Source organism: Stegostoma tigrinum, chromosome 16 (assembly GCF_030684315.1).
Source record: "Stegostoma tigrinum isolate sSteTig4 chromosome 16, sSteTig4.hap1, whole genome shotgun sequence".
Lineage (NCBI taxonomy): Eukaryota > Metazoa > Chordata > Chondrichthyes > Orectolobiformes > Stegostomatidae > Stegostoma > Stegostoma tigrinum.
The window spans coordinates 29,803,035-29,830,657 of record NC_081369.1 but is presented as its reverse complement, the minus strand read 5'-3'; the positions used below and the strand labels follow the sequence as shown (position 1 = coordinate 29,830,657).

At 43.7% G+C, this 27,623-nt stretch overlaps 1 protein-coding gene across 4 annotated transcripts in view; it reads right to left on the bottom strand.

Moving 5' to 3' along the window:
* The window catches only part of abcc12 (ATP-binding cassette, sub-family C (CFTR/MRP), member 12), a 109,687-nt gene that overhangs the window by 41,227 nt on the left and 40,837 nt on the right, over positions 1–27,623 (bottom strand). For all 4 annotated transcript variants that reach the window (XM_048547032.2, XM_048547030.2, XM_048547031.2 and 1 more), the window contains 5 exons: positions 14,907–14,979; positions 14,604–14,807; positions 6,926–7,060; positions 2,682–2,778; positions 1,170–1,259 (listed from right to left, as the gene is read on the bottom strand). In XM_048547032.2, the coding sequence (XP_048402989.1) occupies positions 1,170–1,259; positions 2,682–2,778; positions 6,926–7,060; positions 14,604–14,807; positions 14,907–14,979 (599 nt within the window). The remainder of the gene's footprint in view (positions 1–1,169; positions 1,260–2,681; positions 2,779–6,925; positions 7,061–14,603; positions 14,808–14,906; positions 14,980–27,623) is intronic.

Sequence of the window (27,623 nt, the reverse complement as noted above, 5' to 3'; positions counted from 1 at the left end):
CTAATAAGTCCTAGTTGTCATTTTACAGTCACTTAATAATACCCAGAAGTTGGTGCTAAACCATCAAAATAACATCAAGATGCCAGAAAGGACCGAAGTCTGTTATGAGAAGTGGGGATATCACACTGTCATCATCAGAAGGTCTCATCAGAGGTTGGGTTTACAGAACTATGGTTATTTATTTAGGTTATCTGAGATAAGTCAAAATGTTGGAATGTGGGGAGTTGGGGTCACAATCAGATTATCCATGAATTTACTCAACAGTGGAGTAGGCTTGAGGGATTGAATGGCCTTCATTTAATCCTAATTTTTATATTTGTACATGTCAATAAAAATTTCATAAACCTGGCTCATTGATGATGGTGTCTCACAGAAATGGCCTTACTTTCGGGGCTCTACCCACACCACCACTGTCCCCTCATGGGATGGGAGTAGTCTGGAGGATGTCAGTGGGTTACAATACTACCCTCCAATGCTATGAATTTCATGCCAGATCTTACACAAATTCCCTCAATTGGACTATACAGCCAGATATGAAAATCTGCTTTATGTCACAGACAGCATATAGACATGAGAGTAACAGCTTTAATCAAAATGTATTCATTTCATTTAACTTGAATCTCCTTACATTAGTGGATCGATTCAACATTCCTCGGTCAGCCATCTGTTTCTGACAGGTTCAGAAAATAAATGATTTAAATTTCGCTTGGGGGTTAACTTGACTGACTGAGATTGAATACTTTTTTTTACTTTTTTTGCATAAAGTGGGTTGGAAGTGGCTGTGCTGTCTCTCCAGCTTCATCATGTTCAATAGTGCGACAGCAGGCCTGTCAATCAAGTTTTCACCTACCTCCTGAAGATAAAATTCTCACCAGACACAATGCAGTCCTCGAATAACTAGGTAATTTTAACAATAATACTTTTGGATGTTTTAGGAACATGTATAAAATGTAATAGTAAATATATCAAACTAAGCAAAACAGATAAGCAATTTGTTTCACAATTCAGTTTGATTAATTTTGGGGAACAAAATATAATACTGCACTACCTAGTGGTATGCTACTTAAATGGTAGTGATGGCTTTCCTAAAGGAAAAGTTTACTCAGCAAAATTTGAAAATTGCCACACAACTTGTGTAAGAAATTTAACGCACTGCTTTAGTGTTTTACCTTTCGTATGGTTTCCATCTTGTTTCATTGTCTTCACATTCTCAGCATTTTCATCTGCTGAATCTTCCCTCTCATCAGTCATATCAAATGCTAAAAGTTAAAAAAAGGCATTTTATATGAAAATTGTACTTGAATTTGCATTAACTGAATATTTTCTAAATAATGACAGGCTAGGAGCTGATGAGCTGTAAAATGATTTAGGTGTCAACGTAAGCAAATCAATCAAATGTGATACACAAGGAGTCCCCATTCCAGGCATACCTTGTGGGATATCAGTGAAAATCCCTACTTTAGACCTTATAATGGAGGGAAGCTGAAGATGTTTGGGAAAAGGCACTGTCCTGAGGAACCTCTGCAGCAGTGTAAAGGGACTGAAATCGTTAGTCACTAAAACCACTCTCAGCTTCCTATCTGTTAGATATAATTCCAACCAGAGATGATTTTTCCCTCCATTCTCATTGACTTCAGTTTTGCTCATGCTTCTTGATGCCATCCTTGATATGAAAGATAGTTACTCTCACTTGACCTCTTTTTAGTTCTTCTATTCATGTTTAGACCAAGGATGCAATGAGATCAGAGGCTCAAGTGAGTCTGGTGGAATCCAAACTGAGTATCAGCCAGCAGCAACTTGCTCTGAAAGTACCTGCTTGACCGCACTGTCAATGACACCTGCCATCACCTGCCATCAAGGGTGATTTTGGAATTTTGTCTGTAAGATATAATTCTGTGAGAATGGCTATGTCAGGCTGTTGCTTAATTAAGCCTGTGAGACAAGCTGACACAATATTTGTACCTCTACCCAGAGGATTTCACTGCGTTGACAGAGCTACCATTCTCTTTTTCAATGCCTAGGCTGATGCCAAGTGGTTCATCTGGCTTCATTCTTTATAGATTTTTCTGGACCAATTTCGCACAACTTAGTGGCTTCCTATGTCATCTCAGAAGATGTATAAAAGACAATGATTTTACAAAGGATCTGAAGTCAATCACATGTAGGCCAGACCAGGTAAAGAAGGGAGATTTCCTTTGCTAGTGGACATTAATGACATTGGGTTTAAATGTTTAAATTATGAGATTAGAATACATAAAGATGACATATATTTCGCTGAATTTAGAAGATTGATGCACGGTTTATTAAAAATTTTGAAAATGACATACAGATCAGGTAGAGAAGATATATCCTCTGCTGGACAATGCAAAAAAAGGGCAAAACCTTAAAATGATAAAAAAAGACCTCTTAAGAATGAAATCAAAAAGCATTTTTTAAACACAATGGTAATGGAAAACTCCTCCAAAAGACTGTAGATACTGGATCAATTGAAATTTCCAAGACTGCTATATTTTTTAAAGCGAGGATTCAAATGATATAGAACAGGTTGGGGTAAATAAAACTGATGTACAGATAAAATGTGATCTAAATGAATGGCAGAACAAAGTGGAAAGTTTCAATGATTATATCTGATACCAAATAACACAATTTTAGGTAAAATCCATTTCTTAAAGGAGACTTACCAGCATTGTATAAGCCTTTTAATCCTATGCTTGAAGCAGCACCATCCAGGTTTTCTGCTTCAGAGCTAGGTGGCATCACATTGTCCTGTTCTGAACTCTAAATGCAACATGAAAGAAATACTGAACCGTAAATCAAAATAACATACGTAGTTGACTCTAAAAGGGCTCTCTGCAGAGGTTGATGTTGTAATATGATGTACATGTACCTTTAAGAAGACATCTCTTAAACTGCTGTCAATCGCTACCATCTTGACACAGGTTAAGATATAATAGTCTGTGACTCTGTATTCAGTGTACAGCAGAAACATAAGTCATTGCCTCCCAATGACCACTGTATAATTTTACCTTTAAATAAAGAAACCCCCCCATTATTCTACTAATTTTTACTGTATGATATGGTAAATATACCAAAATAGAAGAATAAAATACACAAACAAAAATTCTGAGGGTCACCAGACCTGAGCTATTAACTCTGATTTTTTCTTCACAGCTGCTGCCAGACCTTCTGAGTTTTTCCAGCAACTTCTGCTTTTGTTCATGATTTACCGCATCCGCAGTTCTCTCAGTTTTTATTTTTACGATATAGTATAATAGCTGTTTGGCTAGTTAGCTAGATGACTCAAATATTGAAGGATAATGTTAAGGTGTTGCGTTCAATCCCTGGTAGTTCATGGATGACTTTCACTCATGCGTAATGCTGATTGGTATCCCTCAAGCTTTATTTGCATTTGTTTCCAATTAACAGAGAGATTTGCTAATGGCCTTTTGTGAATGCCTAATTACCTGTAGTAATCTCTGTAATATTTAGTTATGATGAATCCATACTGACTTCAATGGCAGGAATTGACCAGTTCTGCTTGCAGATAGGCTTATGAATCCAAATCCATCTAGTAACCTGAATTAAGCTATGTTCTGTTAGTTTGTAAATGATATTTGTGCTCTACTGCCACTTAACGTTTGTGTATGTTTTCTCTAATCATTGTTTAGTTGACCTCTTTGGTTATTTGCTGTAAGTAAGTAGCAATGTTTGCAGGAAAGGCACATTTTTGGACGGACTTGTGATGTAGTTTTCATTGCTTCTATATATAATAAAAACCAAGTGTGACTGAGATTTTTATTACATAAGATGAAATGAGGGAGCAAGGTTAACTTTCAACCTGTGGTTGAAAGCTTACTTTCACTATCTATGTTTGAGATTAAATAAAATATAATATAATAACACATTTAAAAGGGCGGGAATGAGAAACAGCTAATGAAAGTTTTCAGTTTTCAAAACTTGTAACTAAATGTACTGAAAACGAAACATATTCAAATTAATACCATGTTAAAACAGGAAGGTGAAGAATTAATGCATTTACAGCTTACAATAAGTAGAATTTTCCAGGTCCACCCAGAGCTTTTAGAAGAGAGGGGGTACTTAATTGGGTGGGAAGCAAAAATACAGTTTCCTGATGGTGTGTTAAACTGTTGATATTAAGTTCTCAGACCCTTTCCAGCGGGTCAGCATTCCCAACCATAGAACCTTTTTTGCATTAATTATGATTCCATCAATACTCATTAGCATCCCAGCGATTTGACATTATCACAGAGTCACAGAGGATTATGTCACTGAATGAGGCCATTTGGCCCATTGTTTCTGAAAAGCCCTCCAAAGAAGCATCATGGCTCAGTGCCATTTTCCTGCCTTCTGCCCAGGCCTTGCATGTTGCTTCTATTTAAATAATCACCAAAATTCCTTCTTGAATGTCTCAATTAAACCTGCTTTCACAACAATTCCAGGCAGTCCAGTCCACACCTGAACCATTGATTGTGGGGAAACACATTTTTCTCACATCACATTGGTTTCTTTTGCAAGTCCCTCCCAATCTGTGTCCTCTTGTTTTTAATACTTTGATGACTGAAATAGTTTCTCCCTAGCCCCCTCATAGTTTTAAAAACTACCATCAGATCTACTCTTGACCATCTTCTCTCTATGGAGAACTGACCCAACTTTCCCAATCTATCCTTGTAACTGAAAGTTCTCATTTCTGGAATAGTGGACAACTTTATTCTTCCTGATACGTTAAGCAGTGTCTAACTTGCCTGTACTCTACTGTTGGAACAGTCAGATAATGATTAGCTCACTGTTTTCAATGATTTTTCATTTGCTGATTGACAACATATGCAAATAAGTACTTTTCTCTGGCAATTAAAGGTCAATGTTTAATTGGAAATAATAATCATGAATAAGGGCATTGAATTAAGGTTTTGATGTCTAGTGAAATCTTAGGCCTATGCCTTGTGAATACAGTAATACTATCACAGAAGAAAACACAAAATTAATTTAGGAAGTGATTACTTTCTGCAGTATAATGAAAATATTATTCACACTGCGGGGCATCATGATAGAAAGTATGATAGTAAACAGTGAGTTACTTCAGTAAAGAATCTAATAATTAACATAGAAGACTTTTAACACAAATCACATTAAAAGAAAAGTGCTGACGTCCTGATCAAACACTCCCAGTGCAGATTAGTGTTTTTGTTAGGTCTGAGTAGGGACCCATGAGATGGAGACCCTGGTTTTCTGTTTATTAATTTAAATCGATAGACATCAAGGGCTTTGGGCCTCAGATTTCCTGACTAGACACTTTGTCAACATCACGTCATAATTGGTGAATCAACCCTATAGGTTGAAGAGTAGAAGCTTAAAAAACATACAGTGTTAAGAAAAATGAGAATGATATTGATGAAGTGGTTAAACAAAAATAAAGTAAGCATGTATCTGTGGTTAAAGAAAGGGTTAATGTTTCAGGTCAATGAGCTTTCAGTTTTAAAGAAAATGTTGGCTCTCAAATGTTGCCCTACCTACGAAGTAATTCTAACGTTTGTTTTTATTTTTAAGTATCCAATATCTCCAGTACTTTACATTTGAAATAAGGTATGCTATTGAAAAGGAGAACTTAATCCAGTAAGCCTATTCTCTCCACTGATCACTAACTGTCTTTTTATGGATTCTGCCACATCTATTTGATCAATGGAGGAAATATGCACTAAAATCCCTCCCTCAATCTTGAAAACTCTGCAGCATCTACATTGCTTATATTTTCTCTGCTCAAATCCTGTCAGATACATTTTATAGTTGATATTATCATGATCACAGCACCGAGGAGTTAACTATGTTACATAGAGCATTTGATTATCTTTGACTATGGTTATTTATATAATGCTCAATCATTCTTAATCAGATCTTTAGCTCGTTTTTAGATATTCACATTTCCAAAACTGCCAGGTTAATGTTGGAATAATAACCTTATTCACTGAATTAGGGTTTGTGTGCCTTATCAAGATAATGTTCTGCTTAAAATGAGGTTGTCAGATTAATATGACTTGGATTACTGAGACATGACTGCAACATTACTCTTAAACAGCGAAGGCCCAATTATCCCACTTGAAGCTAGATGAATAATTAAAGCACTGCAAGAGCAAGAATTTCTCCAGTGACCTAAATATTAATGTAACAGCATAAAATTCTGAGAGGAGCTGATGTTTCCTCTTCCTGACTTCTAAATTCCCGATTTTGCTTGTATCTTATTTTGTTTTCTGTTAGTGTCATTAAAGATTCTCCTTTCATAAATATTTCTAATTTACAAATATAATTTACGAATATGTTTTAATGGAAAGCTGTATCACCTTCTGAGTCATAACCTACTTGAAAGATTAAAAAAGACTTGCATTTATATGGTGCCATTCACAGCCACCTGACATCGCAAATTCTTTACAGCTAATAAAGTACTTTTTTGAAATTTTCATTGGTTGTGTGTTTCCTACAATTACAACAATGTGTGCACAGCAAACTCCCAAAGACAAGAGTGTGATAATGACCAAATAATCTGTTTTTGTAATTTTGATTGAGGGATGAATATTGTCTAGGACATGAAGGACAACATCCTTATTGTTCTTTGAAATAATGCCATGGGACATTTAAATCTACCCACACGGGTAAATGAGTTCCAAAACAATGTCTCAACCAAAGGACACTACACGCAGCATTGTCAGCCTTGACGTTCACACTGAAACCTTGAAATAACACTTGAACCCAGAGCTATGTAATTTAGAGGTAAGAGGGCTACTAGCTGAGCAATGGCTGGGCTAACCAAATCATTGTAACAAAGTGGGTAGTGACTTTGAAACCAAGTTCAAATTTTACCGGGTATAAGACTGGTTAAGAAAGTATTGTACATTGGAAAGTGTGCAACTCTTACATTTGTTTGGTTCATTTGATAATTGTTGATCAGACTGGCATAGTGTCCATTCTCATTCATCAATAATTCATGTTTTCCTTTTTCTTTAATTTTGCCATCTTCTAATAGAACGATTTCATCACAGTGTCCTAAATACTAAAGATAACAGTAAAAAATTAGATGTGTATGTCAGTATGGTTTTTACAATCCTGATGCTTATGCACTAGGTGCTCCTCATTAAGAAAGCCTGCATGCATTCGATAAATGCCAGATAATATTACAGGGTGATCAAATTAAGAGAAGCTACTTCATATATTCTGAAATGCAGCATGAGCAATTCAGAACTGTGAGACAATACAGAATTCATTGCTGGTGCTGGAAACATTGGAGTCTTCCCATATTTAAGAGGATCTTTTTTGTGCGACTTCATTTTACATTTCTGGAAAACTATTGCTGTCCACAGAGAATGTTGGTAGTTTTCAAAGGGTCTAGGCCCGAAACGTCAGCCTTTCTGCTCCTCTGATGCTGCTTGGCCTGCTGTGTTCATTCAGCTCTACACCTTGTTATCTCATATTTAGCAAGCATTTGGTGTCGAAATAATTTTAAGTTATGATCATTACTTGATCATTGCACTACTTGTATTATACCCACTGGAGTCACCGTTACCTGCTATTTAAGTTGTCAATTTTTTCTATGTAGATGGAATCTCCTTTGTGGTGGTACCAATTAGGTGCTGGGTCATTTAGACTTTGTGGATCAGGCCATTTCTGCATGGCATGACTGACCCCTCCAACAGCATCGCATCACTCTGGCTCAGGGTTGCACTACTCTGCAGTTTCACTTCATCCTCCGGCTCATTCATCGTGCTAACCAGAAACATTTTTCTTTTCCTTTCAGGTGTCAAGGCGCACAAGATGTAGCAGCTCAAAGATAACCGTGGCCCTCTGGAAACTTCCTCTCCTCCCCTTCTCTCTGACTCCATCCCTTCCCTCAAAGCCACCTCCTGTCAGGTAATTCACCATCCCTACTAACTTACTGCTCTCCAAAGCTGAACATTCTGTACTGTGCAAAGGACTCAGCTTTATCCCTCTGCGTTGCCACCTTAACAAATTTTGGGCATGACATGATGTCGAACTCTTCTTCTGCCGTCTTCCCCTGTATGCCCATATCTCTGGACAAGAGTCGTCTCCCTGTCCCACAGACCCTTTTGCCCAGTTCCAACAATCTCCTTCCACCTGGACCCCTCCCTCTGGCCTCTTACCTGCACTTGATCTGTTCATTGAGAACTGTGACATGACATTGGTCGCTTCGATTTCTCTAAACTCCCTCACCCAATCCAACCTGTCTCCCTCCACACTGGCTGCACTACATGCACTGAGACCCAACCCTGACCTTGTTATTAATCCTGCTGATAAGGGTGGTGCTGTTGTAGTCTGGTGTACTAACTTCTACATTGCAGAGGCTGCCAGCTCTCAGTTACCTCCTCCTATCTTCCCCTGGACCATGACTCCACCATGGCACATCAGGCTATTGTATCAGCTACAGTAACTAATCACATTTCATCCGGTGATCTCCCCTGCCACTGCTTCCAAGTGATAACCCCCAGTCCTGTACAGCTTGCTTCTACCTCCTTCCAAAAATCCACAAACAGGACTGTCTGGGCAGACGCATTATTTCAGCCTGCACCTGCCCCACAGAACTCATCTCTTCCTACTTTGACTCCGTCTCTTCTTCCCCGGTTCAATCCATGCCCATGTACATCCATGATTCCTCTGATGCTTTATGCCAGTTTCGCAATTTCCAGTTTACAGGCTCTAGCTACATACAATCCCTTTACACATCCGTCCCCCACCAGGATTGCCTCAGGGCTGTTTGGTTCTTCCTGGAGCAAAGGCCTGAACCATCCCCACCCACCACCACCCTCCTCTGCTTGGCCGAGCTCTTCCTCACGCTCAACAACTTCTCTTTTAACACCTCTCATTTTCTTCAGGTCAGAAGAGTGTGCAGGAGTACCCACATGGACCCTGGCTACGCCTGCATCTTTGTGGGATATGCAAAAAGTTCCTTGTTCCAATCCTATTCTGGCCTCCTCCTGCAGCTTTTTCTCCAATATACTGATTATGTCATCCGTACTGCTTCCCTCTCTCATCCAGAATTGGAAAAGTTCATCATTTTCGCTTCCAATTTTTCATTCTGCACTCACTTTCACCTTGTTTATCTCTAACTCCTCCCTTCCCTCCCTTGACATCTCTGTTTACATTTCTGGGGATAGACTGGCCTCCAAAATGTCCAACTTCTTCCTCAACTGAGTATTCCCCAGCACCGCTGTTGACAGGGCCCTCAACCAGGTCTGACCCATCTCCCGTACTTCTGTCTTCAACCCCTCGCTTCTCTCCTGCAACAGCAGTGGTGTTCCCCTTGTCTTTACCTACCATCTCACCAGCGTCCACATCCAGAAGATCTTCGGCCATCTTCAGCAAGATGCCACCACCAGACTCACATTCCCTTCCCCTTCGTTGTCTGCCTTCCGCAGGGACTGTTCCCTCTGGGATACCCGAGTCCAATCTTCCTTCACTCCCAACACCACTGCATCCCACAGCCCCACAGCACCTTCCCCTTCAATTGCCAAAGGTGGTACACCTGCTGATTTACCTCCTCCCTACTCAGTATTCAAGGGCCCAAACATACCTTCCAGGTGAAGCAGGACTTTACTTGCACTTCACACAATCCAGTCTACTGCATTCACTTTTCACAATGTGGTTTCCTCTACATTAGGAAAACAAAGTGTGGACTGGGTGCTTCACAGAACAGCTATGAACTGTCCATAAAAAGAGCCTGAGCTTCCAGTTGCCTGCCACTTTAACACACCACATCACACGACACCACCATCCGAGGCTGGCTGCAGTGATCCAGCAAAGCTCAGTGCAAGTTGGAAGAACAGCTCATTTTCCACATGGGGACCCTGCAGCCTTCGTGACTCAATATCGAATTTTAGGGCCTGAACTCTCCTATGTCCTAGCCCCCTAACCCTTACATCAGGCCTTGTTATCACATAGCCTGCCATTACATACTGCTTATTGTTAGCCACTAACAGTCTCCATTAACAGCTATTCACCCTCCTATGGCAGATTGTTATCATCTCCTTTGTCTGTCCAACTGTTTGTATCTCCCGAGATAATGGGAACTGCAGATGCTGGAGAATTCCAAGATAATAAAACGTGAGGCTGGATGAACACAGCAGGCCAAGCAGCATCTCAGGAGCACAAAAGCTGACATTTCGGGCCTAGACCCTTCATCAGAGAGGGGGATGGGGAGAGGGAACTGGAATAAATAGGGAGAGAGGGGGAGGCGGACCGAAGATGGAGAGTAAAGAAGATAGGTGGAGAGAGTGTCGGTGGGGAGGTAGGGAGGGGATAGGTCAGCCCAGGGAAGACGGACAGGTCAAGGAGGTGGGATGAGGTTAGTAGGTAGCTGGGGGTGCGGCTTGGGGTGGGAGGAAGGGATGGGTGAGGGGAAGAACCGGTTAGGGAGGCAGAGACAGGTTGGACTGGTTTTGGGATGCAGTGGGTGGGGGGGGAAGAGCTGGGCTGGTTGTGTGGTGCAGTGGGGGGAGGGGACGAACTGGGCTGGTTTAGGGATGCAGTAGGGGAAGGGGAGATTTTGAAACTGGTGAAGTCCACATTGATACCATATGGCTGCAGGGTTCCCAGGCGGAATATGAGTTGCTGTTGCTGCAACCTTCGGGTGGCATCATTGTGGCAGTGCAGGAGGCCCACGATGGACATGTCATCTAGAGAATGGGAGGGGGAGTGGAAATGGTTTGCGACTGGGAGGTGCAGTTGTTTGTTGCGAACTGAGCGGAGGTGTTCTGCAAAGCAGTCCCCAAGCCTCCGCTTGGTTTCCCCAATGTAGAGGAAGCCGCACCGGGTACAGTGGATGCAGTATACCACATTGGCAGATGTGCAGGTGAACCTCTGCTTAATGTGGAATGTCATCTTGGGGCCTGGGATGGGGGTGAGGGAGGAGGTGTGGGGACAAGTGTAGCATTTCCTGCGGTTGAAGGGGAAGGTGCCGGGTGTGGTGGGGTTGGAGGTCAGTGTGGAGCGAACAAGGGAGTCACGGAGAGAGTGGTCTCTCCGGAAAGCAAACAGGGGAGGGGATGGAAAAATGTCTTGGGTGGTGGGGTCGGATTGTAAATGGCGGAAGTGTCGGAGGATAATGCGTTGTATCCGGAGGTTGGTAGGGTGGTGTGTGAGAACGAGGGGGATCCTCTTTGGGCGGTTGTGGCGGGGGCGGGGTGTGAGGGATGTGTTGCGGAAAATACGGGAGACGCGGTCAAGGGCGTTCTCGATCACTGTGGGGGGAAAGTTGTGGTCCTTAAAGAACTTGGACATCTGGGATGTACGGGAGTGGAATCTCTTATCGTGGGAGCAGATGCGGTGGAGGCGGAGGAATTGGGAATAGGGGATGGAATTTCTGCAGGAGGGTGGGTGGGAGGAGGTGTATTCTAGGTAGCTGTGGGAGTCGGTGGGCTTGAAATGGACATCAGTTACAAGCTGGTTGCCTGAGATGGAGACTGAGAGGTCCAGGAAGGTGAGGGATGTGCTGGAGATGGCCCAGGTGAACTGAAGGTTGGGGTGGAAGGTGTTGGTGAAGTGGATGAACTGTTCGAGCTCCTCTGCGGAGCAAGAGGCGGCGCCGATACAGTCATCAATGTACCGGAGGAAGAGGTGGGGTTTGGGGCCTGTGTAGGTGCGGAAGAGGGACTGTTCCACGTAACCTACAAAGAAGCAGGCATAGCTGGGGCCCATGCGGGTGCCCATGGCCACCCCCTTAGTCTGTAAGAAGTGGGAGGAGTCAAAAGAGAAGTTGTTGAGTGTGAGGACGAGTTCAGCTAGGCGGATGAGAGTGTCGGTGGAGGGGGACTAGTCGGACCTACGGGACAGGAAGAAGCGGAGGGCCTTGAGGCCATCTCCATGCGGAATGCAGGTGTACAGGGACTGGACGTCCATGGTGAATATGAGGTGTTGGGGGCCAGGGAGCTCGAACAGTTCATCCACTTCACCAACACCTTCCACCCCAACCTTCAGTTCACCTGGGCCATCTCCGGCACACCCCTCACCTTTCTGGACCTCTCAGTATCCATCTCAGGCAACCAGCTTGTAACCGATGTCCATTTCAAGCCCACCGACTCCCACAGCTACCTAGAATACACCTCCTCCCACCCACCCTCCTGCAGAAATTCCATCCCCTATTCCCAATTCCTCCGCCTCCACCGCATCTGCTCCCACGATAAGAGATTCCACTCCCGTACATCCCAGATGTCCAAGTTCTTTAAGGACCGATGACATTCCACATTAAGCAGAGGTTCACCTGCACATCTGCCAATGTGGTATACTGCATCCACTGTACCCGGTGTGGCTTGCTCTACATTGGGGAAACCAAGCGGAGGCTTGGGGACCGCTTTGCAGAACACCTCCGCTCGGTTCGCAACAAACAACTGCACCTCCCAGTCGCAAACCATTTCCACTCCCCCTCCCATTCTCTAGATGACATGTCCATCATGGGCCTCCTGCACTGCCACAATGATGCCACCCGAAGGTTGCAGGAACAGCAACTCATATTTCGCCTGGGAACCCTGCAGCCATATTGTATCAATGTAGACTTCACCAGCTTCAAAATCTCCCCTTCCCCCACCGCATCCCTAAACCAGCCCAGTTCGTCCCCTCCCCCCACTGCACCACACAACCAGCCCAGCTCTTCCCCCCCCCACCCACTGCATCCCAAAACCAGTCCAACCTGTCTCTGCCTCCCTAACCGGCTCTCCCTCTCACCCATCCCTTCCTCCCACCCCAAGCCGCACCCCCAGCTACCTACTAACCTCATCCCACCTCCTTGACCTGTCTATCTTCCCTGGACTGACCTATCCCCTCCCTACCTCCCCACCGACACTCTCTCCACCTATCTTCTTTACTCTCCATCTTCGGTCCGCCTCCCCCTCTCTCCCTATTTATTCCAGTTCCCTCTCCCCATCCCCCTCTCTGATGAAGGGTCTAGGCCCGAAACGTCAGCTTTTGTGCTCCTGAGATGCTGCTTGGCCTGCTGTGTTCATCCAGCCTCACGTTTTATTATATTGTTTGTATCTCCCTTTGGGCTCTATCCCCACCTACCATTTACTCCTTACCCCACCCCCCCACACTGCCTTCTGCATACAAACTGATAATTTCCTAGCTACCATCAGTTCTGAGGAAGGGCCACTGGACGTGAAACTTGAACCCTGATTTTTCTTCACAGGTGCAGACAGACTTGCTGAGCTTCGAGCAACTTCTGTTTTTGCTCCTCATGATCTGACTAATATTGTCTGAGTGATTTAGATATTTATGGTAATTGTAACTTTCAAAGTAACATGCAAAGCAGGCTATGTGATGCATGAAGATTACAAGTGAAATTGAGGGAATAGTACAGTTCAAGGACTATCTCTCAGATGAAGGATAATATTGGTTTATTGGAACCTACCCATAATATATTTGTTCAGCCTTTCAGCTGCTTCCTTGGACAAGTTGGTTTGGTAGTTATACAGTGTGTTCCTGAGAAATTCCATCTCATCCATTCCAGCCATGTGAGGTACGGAGAATCCACAAACGAGCATATGGGCTATTTGAGTGTTATCAGATTCTTTTTGATGATAGGCAGTGATTGAAGAAATTGCAACAGCATGCATAATAGTCCCAAAAACATGAACCAAATTAAATGCAATAGTGGATTGCATAAAAACTAAAAAAAAATCACATTTCTGCCAAATTAATTGATTCATTTCCATCGAAACACATTACCCAGGAGGTGTTCTGTGCCATAGGCGTTGACCATTTTTAAAAATCAGATTGTTAGGCCATTAAAAGCAGAATTTTTCTGTTTCCCTTTTTACCATCTACAACCTTCAGCTACTTATCCTGTCTGCCTCACATACAAATGTGCTTTTTTTTGGATTTTTTGTGATGGTACCTTCTATTATCTCATTTTAAAATGATTTTTTTTCTTTTTAAATTTTGCAGGCTCACATGCAGACCAGGACCTGTGGGCACAAAATTAGAGGGGGTAAATTTGAAACTGAAATGAGATGACATTTCTTCAGCCAGAGAGTGGTGGGCTTGTGGAATTCATTGCCACGGAGTGCAGTGGAGGCCGGGACGTTGGATGCCTTCAAGGCAGAGATCGACAAATTCTCGATCTCAAAAGGAATCAAGGGCTATGGGGAGAGTGCAGGGAAGTGGTGTTCAAATGCCCATCAACCATGATTTAAATGGCGGAGTGGACTTGATGGGCTGAATGACCTTATTTCCACTCCTATGTCTTATGGTCTTATGCACTGACAGATTATTCGAATCACCCATGTATGTTTTGTCTTTACTGTTTGCGCTTAGCCAATGTTCTATTTGATGTTTTATGGCTTTCATGTCTAATATTTCCTGGAAACAGCAAGTGACTTTACTTGAAACATAGTTCACTGACCCAAACTGTAGTATGTTTCCAGAGCTTTCTCTCTTTATATTTGCGTTTTCGTTGGTGATGTCACATTTCTGGTGTTGTCTAACAGAAGGTGACCAACATTTTCACAGCTTTTACAGACTTGATAGCAAACCGTCAACTCAAAATCTCATTGTCTTCTCCCATGACAAATGTAAAAATTTCATTACAATACCTGCAGCTGATGAGTGACCAGAATCACTGTTTTCTTCTGGAGCGCTTTTTTGATACACTGCTCAAAGATGTGCTTCCCAACATGAGCATCCACAGCTGATAAGGGATCATCCAACAGATAAACATCTTGGTCTGAATACACAGCACGAGCAATGCTAATTCGTTGTTTCTGCCCACCAGACAGGTTGATCCCTCTTTCTCCTATCTTTGGTTTAAGTAAAATATCCATTAACATTTTCATATACCATATTTGATCAAATGGCCAACTTGTTTTCTGATTGTTCACTTAAAAATAGTTTCTTACTTCAGTAAAATCACCAAACGGGAGTAATTTCAAGTCCTGTTCTAGGCTGCAGACTTCAATCACTTTCTTATACCTGTAGATTAAAGAAGATATTAAATGCGATTGGGAAATGTTCCACAACTGAATCATTGTTAGTATTTCAATATTAGCATGTATTAGGCTAGCACAATCACAAAGTGGAATGCATTCCTCAGTAGCATTAATAGTCACAAAGTGCAAAATTTCCCTAAGATACAGAACTACAGAATGCTCAATCATACGGTGCTGCACATCTGTAAGTTACTAGATGTTATAACTTGGCCAGAATACCCAGACGTCCTCCAAAACATAGAAATCTCAGGATGTATTTGATCAAATCAAAAGGCAACAGTTTCACCAGATAACAGTCTAATTGAAAGCAAAGGCAGGGGAGGTCATCATCAAATTTAATAAATCGTTGGTATAGTGATTGGAACCAGGGCCAGGTGGATCTCATTGACTGAGATCCTTGATTGGGGTTGTTAACCTGGTTGACAGATATAAACAGGAGATTCAGATGATGTCCTTGGTTGAGGGACTGATTTTGAGCTGGCTGGTCAGAGCCCATTGACTGTACCCATGTAAATATGGAATGACAGGTTACTAGCTCCTGTGTAATTATTTCAGTTGGAGAGATTACTTGTGATTTTGTCTGCTCTTGCAATCTGCAGTACAGACAATGATAGGCTTTTAACTTTCAGCAAAGTCTTTGTACATGATGAGGCATAACATCATCAGTTCCCACAACAGAAGAACAGTGAGTTCAATATAACTTTTTTGATTTCGGATCTCCAGCATTGGCAGTATTTTGCTTTTATTTGCAGTGAATACAGGCCCAGTCAACCCTGTGTCTCCTCATATGATATACCATTTCTGGAAGTGGTCTGGTAAGTCTTCACTGCCCTCGCAATATGTCAAGTACCTTTTTTACTTTTAGGGGAGGAGATCAAAACTACGATAGTACTCCAGGTGAGGTTGCCAAGTCCGCGGACAGCTGCGGTCAGACTCTCTTGCAAGGAAGGCCAATACAAACATTTGCCTTTCAAACTACTTACTACACCTGCATGCAAATTTCAGTGACCAGTGTACAAGACAAAAGCAGAAATTACTGGGGAAAGCTCAGCAGGTCTAGTAGCATCTGTGGAGAGAAAACAGATTTAACATTTTGTGTCCATGACTCTTATTTAGAACTCTACTTGTCACAGCTGCCAAATCCACAAACTATCCACTATCCTTATTTTCTGAAAAAGGATCCCAACCTGAAATGTATCAATGATAATTCCAGAACCCTCACCCCATCCCCTTCTCTGATGAAGGGTCTCGGCCTGAAACGTCAGCTTTTGTGCTCCTGAGATGCTGCTGGGCCTGCTGTGTTCATCCAGCCTCACGTTTTATTATCCCAACCTGAAATGTCAGCTTTTCTGCTCCTCTGATACTGCTTGCCCTGCTGTATTCCTCCAGCTCCACACCTTGTTATCTCTGACTCCAGCATCGGTTGTTCTTGCTAACCCTATTTTCTGTTTCCTGTCTGTGATTATAATCCAGGCTGGTATCTCACTACTAATGCAATGATTTTGCACACTAACCACTCATTTGAGACTTTATCAAAAGTGAGTTTTGAGAAGATTTGTAGCTCAGGTTGGGGTTCTGGATGTGAGTTTGCTCGCTGAGCTGGAAGGTTAGTTTTCAGACGTTTCGTCACCATTCTAGGTAACATCATCAGTGAGCCTCTGACGAAGCGCTGGTGTTATGTCCTGCTTTCTATTTATCTGTTTAGGTTTCCTTGGGTTGGTGATGTCATTTCTTGTTCTTTTTCTCAGGGGATGGTAGATTGGCTCTTAATCAATGTGTTTGTTGATGGAGTTCCGGTTGGAATACCATGCTTCTAAGAATTCTCGTGCGTGTCTCTGTTTGGCTTGTCCTAGGATGAATGTGTTGTCCCAATCAAAGTGGTGTCCTTCCTCATCTGTATGTAAGGATATGAGTGATAGTGGGTCAAGTTGTTTTGTGGCTAGTTGATATTCACCGGGATACATGAACATCAACTAGCCACAAAATGACATGACCCATTATCACTCGTATCCTTACATACAGATGAGGAAGGACACCACTTTGATTGGGACAACACATCCATCCTAGGACAAGCCAAGCAGAGACACGCATGAGAATTCCTAGAAGCATGGCATTCCAACCGGAACTCCATCAACAAACACATTGATTTGGAGCCAATCTACCATCCCCTGAGAAAAAGAATAGGAAATGACATCACCAACCCAAGGAAACCTAAACAGATAAATAGAAAGCAGGACATAACACCGGCGCTTCGTCGGAGGCTCACTGTTGATGTTACCTAGAATGGTGACGAAACATCTGGGAACAAATTTTCCAGCTCAGTGAACCAGCTTACATCCGGAACAAAATAAAGACCCACTCTCTTGTGGATCGAGAGGAGGAGAGCGCTGTGTTGGAGGTGGAAGGAAGACGTTGGGTTGGCTGTGCAGCCTTGCAACTGGTGGATCTTAATGCTGGCTTCGGCCTAATGCTGAGTCAGGGGAGCAGCCAACCTGCTATGATGGCTGCGGCAAGTGCTCGTGCCCCAGGTCAGGGGGTCCGGAACACCATCCGCGTTTCCGTGAAGAAGGTGGATGAAGGTGCACCTGTGGACCGCACCTTCTTCGTGAAGAGGGTCCTGTTGGACTATTGTGGGTTCGCTGCTGCGGACATTTACTGCCTGCAGGATCTCCCCGGAGGAGGTTTTTACAATGTAACCTTCAGAAGTGCCAAGCTTTGCGAGCGCTTCCTGGACGTTTTCAAGGAGAAAGGAGGTGAGAGCCCCCTCTCTGTATTGACCGCTGTCCTGCTGTTCGTGATGCCAGCGCAGAGGAGCCGTATGGTGACTCTGCACATGCCGATGGGCACGGTGAAGGACACCAAGCTGCTCGACGTCTTCAGCACCCCTGCAGATGGAGCGCAGCGGAAGTACACCTGGTCGCGGCCAGACGGGTCTATTCACTCAAGGATAGACTTCCTGTTTATGTCACGGGCGTTCTCAGTCAGGTCCACCAGCGTCGAGCCAGTGTTGTTCTCTGACCACTGCCTCCTGCTGGCCGACTGTCACTTACAGGACGACCAGCCGGCCGGCAAGGGGACGTGGAAGCTCAACACGACTCTGTTGACCCCAGAGAACGTCGAGGAGCTTAAGAGGAGTACCGTTGTCTAAGACCTCCGTGATAGACGACAGGAACGACTCGGAGGCCGTGCTGTCCGTTGGAGAACCGTGAAACCCCTCTTTGAGTCTCTGGGCGACTGGTGGGAGACGGTGAAGGAGAACATCAAGAGGTTCTTTGTCCTCAAGCGTGTTCAGAAGGCGAGAGAGAGGTGGGGAAAGCTGTTGCGACTCCAGAAAAGGGTGCAGAACCTGGTCCTTCTGCAGTTGATGGGGGTCGATGTCACGGAGGACCTCCGTGAGGTGAGGGGCCAGCAAGCCTCGCTCTTCGCCGCAGAAGCCTCCAGGATAAACTTCCGGTCCAGGGTCCGCACCGTGGAGCAGGACAAGACGTGCTCGCGTTTCTTCTTTCAGAAGGTGCACAAAGAGAGCTCTGTGCTTAGCCGGCTGAAGGAGGACGACGGCTCGGTGACATCGTCTCGGCCCGACATTTTGAGGATCAGCAGATCCTTCTATGCCGGACTGTCCGACATGAAGCCCACGGACAGCACGGCCTCCGAGTCGTTCCTGTCGTCTATCACGGAGGTCTTAGACAACGGCATGAGGGAGTGGCTGGACCGGCTGATATCCCTGGGTGAGCTGACCAGAGCCCTCAAGACTTTGGAGAAGAATAAGACTCCCGGGAGCGACGTCTTACCGGTCGAGCTGTATTCCGCTCTGTGGGACCTGGTCGGCCAGGACCTGCTGGAGGTGTATGATAGTGCGCTTCAGGCAGGGGAAATGTGCAAGTCCATGAGGAAGGGATCATCGCTCTCATTTACAAGAGGAAGGGGGAGAGGGAAGAAAAATAAGAATTGGTGTCCCGTTTCACTATTGAACGTGGACTACAAAATCCTGGCCAAGGTCATAGCCAACCGGGTCAGGTCTGTCCTGGAGTCGATGATTCACCCTGACCAAACCTGTGCTGTCCCGGGCAGGAAGATCGCTGAGAGCCTCGCGCTCATCAGGGATACGATCGCCTACATGCAGGACAGGTGGGTGGACACCTGCCTCGTCAGCCTGGACCAGGAGAAGGCCTTCGGGGTCTCTCATGCTTACATGAGGGACATCCTCTCCAAATTGGGGTTCGGGGAGGGCATCCGCACTTGGATCCGGCTGCTCTACACCAACATCATTAGTGCAGTCTCGATCAACGGGTGGGAATTGGACAGTTTTCCCATCAGATCTGGAGTCAGGCAGAGCTGCCCACTCTCTCCTGCCTTGTTCGTGTGCTGTGTAGACCCCTTCGCCGCATCCATCAAGAAGGACGTGAGCCTGAAGGGCGTGACTATCCCAGGCAGCGGAGGCCTTCAGGTCAAGACCTCCCTGTGCGTGGACGATGTCGCCATCTTCTGCACCGATCATCGGTCGGTGAGTAGGCTGTTGGACATCTGTGGCCAGTTTGAACTGGCCTCGGGTGCCAAAGTCAATAGGGGTAAGAGCGAGGTCATGTTCTTCGGGAACTGGGACGACCGCTCCTTCATCCCCTTCACCGTCAGGACAGACTACCTGAAGGTGCTGCGTGTTTGGTTCGGTGGAGCTGGGGCATGTACTAAGACTTGGGAGGAGCGTATCACCAAACTGAAGCAGAAGCTGGGCAGGTGGACGCTCCGGTCCCCCTCCATCGCGGGTAAGAACCTGGTCGTCAGGTGCAAGGGGCTTTTGGTACTATTGTATGTGGCGCAGGCCTGGCCTATTCCCCGTACCTGTGCCGCTGCGGTCACCCGGGCCATCTTCCACTTCATTTGGGGGTCGAGGATGGGCCCGATCCGCAGGGACACCATGTACAAAGACCTGGAAAATGGGGGAAAGGGCGTACCGAACGCCACTCTCGCCCTGATGGTTACCTTTGTGTACGGCTGCATCAAGCTGTGCGTAGATTCTCAGTACGCAATCACCAAGTGTCACTACTTACTGAAGTTCTACCTGTCCCCGGTGTTGCGAAGGATGGGCCTGGCCTCGTTGCCTCGGAACGCTCCGAGTAGTTGGACCGTCCCGTACCACCTCTCCTTCGTGGAGAAATTTTTGAAAAGAAACACCTTTGACCACAAGGCCGTCAGGCAGTGGTCAGCACGTAATATCCTCGAGACCCTTCGGGAAAAGGAGAGGGTGGATCCTGTCGTGTGGTTCCCCACGCAGACGGCCAAAGTCGTTTGGCAGAATGCCTCATCACCAGAACTTTCAAACAAGCACAAGGACGTTGCTTGGCTGGCGGTGAGAGGGGCACTGCCAGTGAGATCCTTTATGCATGCCCGGAATCTCTGCGCCACCGCACGCTGCCCTCGAGGCGGCTGTGGGGGGGACGAGACTGTCGATCACCTCCTTCTGGAGTGTGCCTATGCGCAGGAGGTTTGGAGGGGGATGCAGTGGTATTTGTCGAGGTTCGTCCCGAGCAGCTCCGTGACGCGGGACTCCGTGCTCTACGGGCTGTTTCCCGGGACGCACACCGAGACCAACATCAACTGCGCCTGGAGGACCATCAATGCAGTGAAAGACGCTCTTTGGTCTGCCCGCAACTTGCTGGTCTTCCAGCTGAGAGAACTGACCCCGACCGAGTGTTGCAGACTGGCGCACTCCAAGATCCAGGACTACGTGCTGAGGGACGCGCTAAAGCTTGGGGCAGCCGCCGCCAAGGCACGGTGGGGAAAGACCACCGTATGAAATCCCTTGTCCAGAATAGAAAAAAGGGCCCTATCTGGTAACTGGGCCCAGCTGGCGCCTTCCCCAGCTGGTCAGGGGGCCAACTGGGACTGTGCGGGGTGACAACTGCCGGGGTATTTTCTTTGCTTTGTTTTTTTTTCTTCTTTGTTTTTTTTCGCCTTTAGTTGGTGTACGTACCCCCTGGGTAACCCAGACCAGCTTGCATGACTGGGTAGGTGTATAAATATGTTTTATTTTTTGTACATCTTATGAATAAAGTATATTTTTTCAAATAAATAAAAAGTGACGAAACATCTGAAAACTAACCTTCCAGCTCAGCGAGCAAACTCACATCCAGAACATTATCAAAAGCTTTGTGAATTTCAAATATATTATAACAATAAGTTCTTATTTATCTATTCTACTGGTTATATCCACAAAAGCTCCAGTACATTCTTCAATATTTTTCCCTTTAATAAATTCAAGTTGACTCTATATAATTCTGTTGGTATTTTCTAAATAGACTTCAACATTTTTCTAACTATTGATGTTAGGCTAACTGGTTTGTAATTCCTGATTTTCTCTTTTCCTCCTTTTTTTAAACAATGGGGTTAAATCGTAACTTTCAATCTACTGGGACTCTTCCAAAATCTACTGAATGTCCAATGCATGAACTATTTCTACAGTCACCTCCTTTTGTACGTGTAAATTATAATGCCCTGGGGATTTAACAGCTTTCAGTTCCATTAATTTCTCAGGTACATTTTTTTTAAACTAATACTAATCTCCTGCAATTCTTCATTCCCAGTTGACCCTTGTTTCCCTATTATTTCTATGGATTTCTTTGGTTGTTTCCTTTCAGATGGCAGAACTAAAGTAGCTGTTTAAAGGCCCCAACGTTTCTATGCTCATTTCAGGACATAAGTAAGGGCCAACAATTCTATTCACTCTAGAAGCTCCACATACAAAATGCCATAATGGAAGTGGTCAATATTGAACCCACAGTAAAGGAGCTTGGCAAAGCTATTGATTTGCTTGCCTATACCACATAAATTCATCAAATACAAGAAACCAGCATCAGCACTCACTCCTCTGTCTATGCTGGAGAGAGGGGCAGTGCTCCAAAATATTCGTGATGGGATGCAGTATAAGAACAAGAGTGACTTCAGTGATTTCAACAATTATTGAAGCACCTCTCTATTGAGCACTGCGAGGCAAGAGTTTTCCCCTGTAGTTTCTATCAATTTGTAGATCTTAGCTGAATGCATCTATTTTGAATCCCAATGTAGTTATAGAAGTGACAAATTCCACAATTGACATTGAGAAATGCTATGAACACAGAAGACCTCTATATATTGATTTCATCCATCTCACCAATGCAATTAAACATATGAGCTGAGGTGACCTAATTAAGCTACTGGTGAAAATTGGCTGCTCGTCAAAGATTGTCATTGTAGCCTCCTCTTACCATGACAACATTAGAGACAAGGTCAGCTGAGGCATGTTAGAATGCTGTTAGATCCACATTACCATCAAACAATGTTGCATTTTGGCACCACCTTTTTTTGCATATTCTTGTTTCTGCTGATGTTATATGCTTTCGGTGCAATTTCAGAGGTTGTTTACTTGTATACCAGAACTGATAGAATGCTGTACTGCCTTGCATGCCTGAGATGCAAGGCAAAGATGTGCCAAGATCTCCTTAAAGTGCTACTTTACACTGACAATGCTACACTAACATTCTGTGCTGAGGGACATCTTCACCATTGAGTGAATAGATACTCTCACAGCTGTAAAAGGTTTGTCTTGATCATCAAACTCAGGAAGACAACGATCATGTTCGAGGATGTTGCCATATTGCCATTTATCAGCATTATCAATGTCAATGCATTGTCATGGCTGTTGATAATTTTACATAACTAGGCTTCACAACCATCAGCAATCTGTCATGTGCTGCAGCACACACATTACAATAACTATAGCTGTCATGCCCAAGCTGGCTGACATAGAACACAGAAGCAACTTGATTCAGAACAGTAATTTATGAGACTACTAAGCTAATGCCTTCAGCACATAGAATAGAATCCCTACAATATGGAAGCAGGCCATTCAGTCCACACTGACCCTCCAAACAACATTCCACCCTGCATTTTCCACCATAGACAATTTAGCATAGCCAATCCACCTAACCTGAACTGTGGGAGGAAACTACAGCACCCGGAGGAAACCCACACAGACACAGGGTGAACATGCAAACTCCACACAGACAGTCACCCAAGGCTGGAATCGAACCCAGGGCCCTGGTGCTGTGAGGCAGTAGTGCTAACCACTGAGCTACCCTACATTTCAGTGTAGAAGTAACACCTGGATAACATATGCAAGGCAGGAAAAAAGTTTGAATAGTTTCCACCTTCACCATCTTGGTTTCTCTTTGTCAGACAAAGCCACCAACTCAGATATCCTCAAACATGCTTATTGTATCTGGCTCAGCCACATCAGATGGATGACAATCTGTACCCAAAGGCTTGTTGGTGAATCGAGTTGACTACTGGATCATAACCTCCTGATTTCCATGCTTCTATTGCAAGAATGCCTGCAATGTGGTGTGAAGATGGTAGACATTAACACTGATAAATGGAAGACAGTTTTGATAGCTATGATCTCTACGGACTGATTACAGAGGCATTGGAAAAGATCAACAGAAATAGACATCTCAGCTGACCAAGGACAGGGCCCAAAGAAAACAGTGTCCAATGATTACACACCTATCCAGCCCACTGTACTCTTCTACAGCAAATATGGCAGAGGCTGCCATTCCAGAGGGGCTTCTAACTGAGACCCCACAGCCTTTCGCCGAGACCTAGGAATCCGTTTTAGAGGCTTTGGGCAATGTCGAGCAGTGACTGGACGAGCAGCAGAGGAGGAACAAGAAGAGAGAAAGATGACCTCGACTGCATTAAAATCTAGCATTATATTCAGTATTTCAAGATCGCACTGGAGTGTGGTGACATTTTGGGTATAACACACAAAAAAAAATTTTTCACGGTATTTTTACATACATGTGACAATAAATCTAAATCTAAATCTAAATCTAAATGAACCATTCCGGTCAATGTTTTGTACTGGGTTCACCACCATAGAAGAATCATTGTCTGGCGAGACAGAAAGTTGGCAAGAAACAGCCTCAGTCCTTAGCCACAAACATTGTATTTTCCTAAGTTATACATAGTGGAACTTCCTGCTGTCTCGTGATGAAGTACCTTTCCCAGTAACACAGTTAGCATTCGTAAAGAAAAAAAACCAAGAGTTAATGCTTCGGGTCCAGTGACCATTCCTCAGAACTGGGAAAGAGTCACTGGACCCGAAATGCTAACTCTGTTTTCTTCACAGATGCTGCCAGACCTGCTGAACTTTTCCAGCAAATTCTATGTTCCTGATTTACAGCATCTGCAGTTCTTTCAGTTTTTACTTACACAGTTAGCATTCTCCATCTCACAACATGTAGCATCTTACCATGTTGCACAGTGCCATATTTTTCACAATTTCATAGCATTATTTTCTTTAAACTGCTAAAGTATTCCTGAGGCTATAAGACAAATAAGATATAGAATCAGAAGTATACCATTTAGCCCATCAAGTCTGCTCTGCCATTAAATGAGATCATCACTGACCTAATAATTCTCACATCCACTTTTCAGCTTTTTTCCCCATAATCTTTGATTTCCTTATTGATTAAAATATTTCTATCGCAGTTTGAGTGTATTCAATCACTCGGCTTCGATAGCCCTCTATAATAATTCACAATCCCCTGAGAGAAGAAATTCCTCTTCATTCTATCTAAAATGTGCAATGGTTTATTTCTGAGATTACATCCTCTGGTCCTAGAGTCTCCCACAAGTGAACCCTTCTGCATCTATCTTGTCAAATCCACTAAGATACTTTTATGTTTCAATCAGGTTGCTCTCATTTTTCAATATTCCAAAAAGTGTAATGAGGTCCAATCCACCGAACCTCTCCTCATAAGACAGTCCCTCCATAGCTTGTATTAGCCTAATGAATCTTCTCTGGTCTGTCTTTAGTGCCAGTATGTATTTTCTTAGATAAGGGGCCCAAAACTAGTTACAATATTCCAGCTGTAGCCTGACTAATATTGTTTTTAGCAAATCCTCCATACTTTTATTCCCCATTCCCTTTGAATTAAAAGTTAATATTTCATTTTCTTTCCCTACTACCTGCTGAACCTGTATGCTACCTCTTTGTGATTCATGGATGCAGACTCCTAAATTCCTCTGTTGTGGAGCTTTCTGCAGTCTTTTTCTGTTTAAATAATAATCAACTCTCTATTCTCCTGCCAAAGTGCACAATCTTCCATTTTCTAATATTATTTTCCATCTGCCAAGTTTTTGCCCACTCACTGAACCTGTCTTTTATCCCTCTGTGGGCTCTTTGTTTCATCCTCATCAATTGCCTTCCTAGTTAGCTTTGCAACATCCACAAACCTGGCTATAGTACATTCACTTTCCTCATCCAATTAATTGATACTTACCATAAATAATTGTGGCCTCACACTTATTCCTGCCACACTCCTCTTGTTACATGTTGCCATCCTGTAAATGTCCCCTATCCCAAATCTCTGTCTTCTACTAGTTAGTCAAACTCTATACATGCCAATTACATTACCTTCCACACCATGGGCTTTTATCTTATTCAGTAACCCAATCTGTAGGATCTTATCAAAAGCATTCTGAACATCCAAATATATTACATCCACTCTTTCCCCGTTACCTATTTTTATTTTGTTATCTCCTTAAAGAACACTAATAAATTTGTCAGGCATGATTCCCCTTCATGAAGCTATGTTGACTCTACTTGATCATATTGTGCATTTCTAAATACACTGTTAATGCATCATTTATTATATTATCTAATATTTTCTAATAACAGGTCTAGCTAACCGACCTAAAATTGCTCCTGTCACGACAGGGAATAGCCAAACCCCTCTAATAATTAAACTAAAACACAACCCCCAATCTGCTATGATGGGATTAGAAGTTTCCTTCTAATAATTAACCCCAAAACACCAGAAAAGTTCACCTTTCCCTATGTAATCTGTTAAAGGAGTGGTTAGAACAAATACAAGTAACAAGAAATAATGAATTTTTTTAGTCCATCAAAGAACAAATTAACAAAATTATTAACAAACCAACAATTCTCCCTTAGACTACTAGCTACTCTCTGACTGGTCTAAGTTCTACTGGAATGCTGTTTAAATAAAAACAAGATGTACTAATATAAACCAAATTAATAAAAAGCAATAAATTATAACTTAATCTCTCCAAGTTTGCACAGACTGACTCCTGGAATACTGTGTCATTTCCATTCTCATCACATTCACCTTTCTTCCATTAATTCTGCTGTAATTTCTTCTGTAAGGACTTTGAGGTAAAATACTGTGGTACATTTGATTTATTCGAAGGTCTTTCTCTGAGAGCTGAATTATGCCAACTCTGGCAGGTGGCTCTCTCCAATTCTCCAAATGCTCTTGTCTTATATACCAGTAATGACATAACCAAATATTGACTGGGAACACAATAGTTCGAGTACTATGGATGGGTTAGTTTTTGTCCACTGTGTGCAGGAGGGCTGCCTGACTAAGTATGTAGATAGGCCAACAAGGGGCGAAGCCACATTAGATTTGGTACTGGGTAATGAGCCCGGCCAGGTGTTAGATTTGGAAGTAGGTGAGCACTTTGGTGATAGCGATCACAGTTCTGTTATGTTTACTTTAGTGATGGAAAGGGATAGGTGTATACCACTGGGCAAGAGTTATAGCTGGGGGAAAGGCAATTACGATGAGATTAGGCAAGATTTAGGGACCATAGGATGGGGAAGGAAACTGCAGGGGATGGGCACATTAGAAATGTGGAGCTTATTCAAGGAAAAGTTCCTGTGTGTCCTAGATAAGTATGTACCTGTCAGGCAGGGAGGAAGCTGTAGAGTGCGGGAGCCATGGTTTACGAAGGAGGTGGAATCTCTGGTCAAGAGGAAGAAGAAGGCTTATGTTAGGATGAGATGTGAAGGCTCAATTAGGGTGCTTGAGGGCTACGAGGTAGCCAGGAAAGACTAAAGAGAGAGCTCAGAAGAGCCAGGAGGAGACATGAGAAGTTGTTGGCAGATAGGATCACAGTAAACCCTAAGGCTTTCTATAGGTATTTAAGGAATAAAAGAATGACGAGAGTAAGATTAGGGCCAAGCAAGGATAGTAGTGGGAAGTTGTGTCTGGAGTCAGAGGAGATAGGGGAAGCACTAAATGAATATTTTTCAACAGTATTCACTCTAGAAAACGACAATGTTGTTGAGGAGAATACTGAGATACAGGCTACTAGACTCGGTGGGATTGAGGTTCACAAGGAAGCGGTATTAGAAATCCTACAGAGTGTGAAGATAGATAAGTCCCCTGGGCCGGATGGGATTTATCCTAGGATCCTCTGGGAAGCCAGGGAGGAGATCACTGAGCCGTTGGCATTGATCTTTAACTCGTCATTTTCTACAGGAATAGTGCCAGACGACTGGAGGATAGCAAATGTGGTTCCCCTGTTCAAGAAGGGGAGTAGAGACAACCCTGGTAATTATAGACCAGTGAGCCTTACCTCAGTTGTTGGTAAAGTGTTGGAAAAGGTTATAAGAGATGGGATTTATAATCATCTAGAAAAGAATAAATTGATTAGGGATAGTCAGCATGGTTTTGTGGAGGGAAGGTCGTGCCTCACAAACCTTCTTGAGTTCTTTGAGAAGGTCCCCAAACAGGTAGATGAGAGTAAACTGGTTGATGTGGTGTATATGGATTTCAGCAA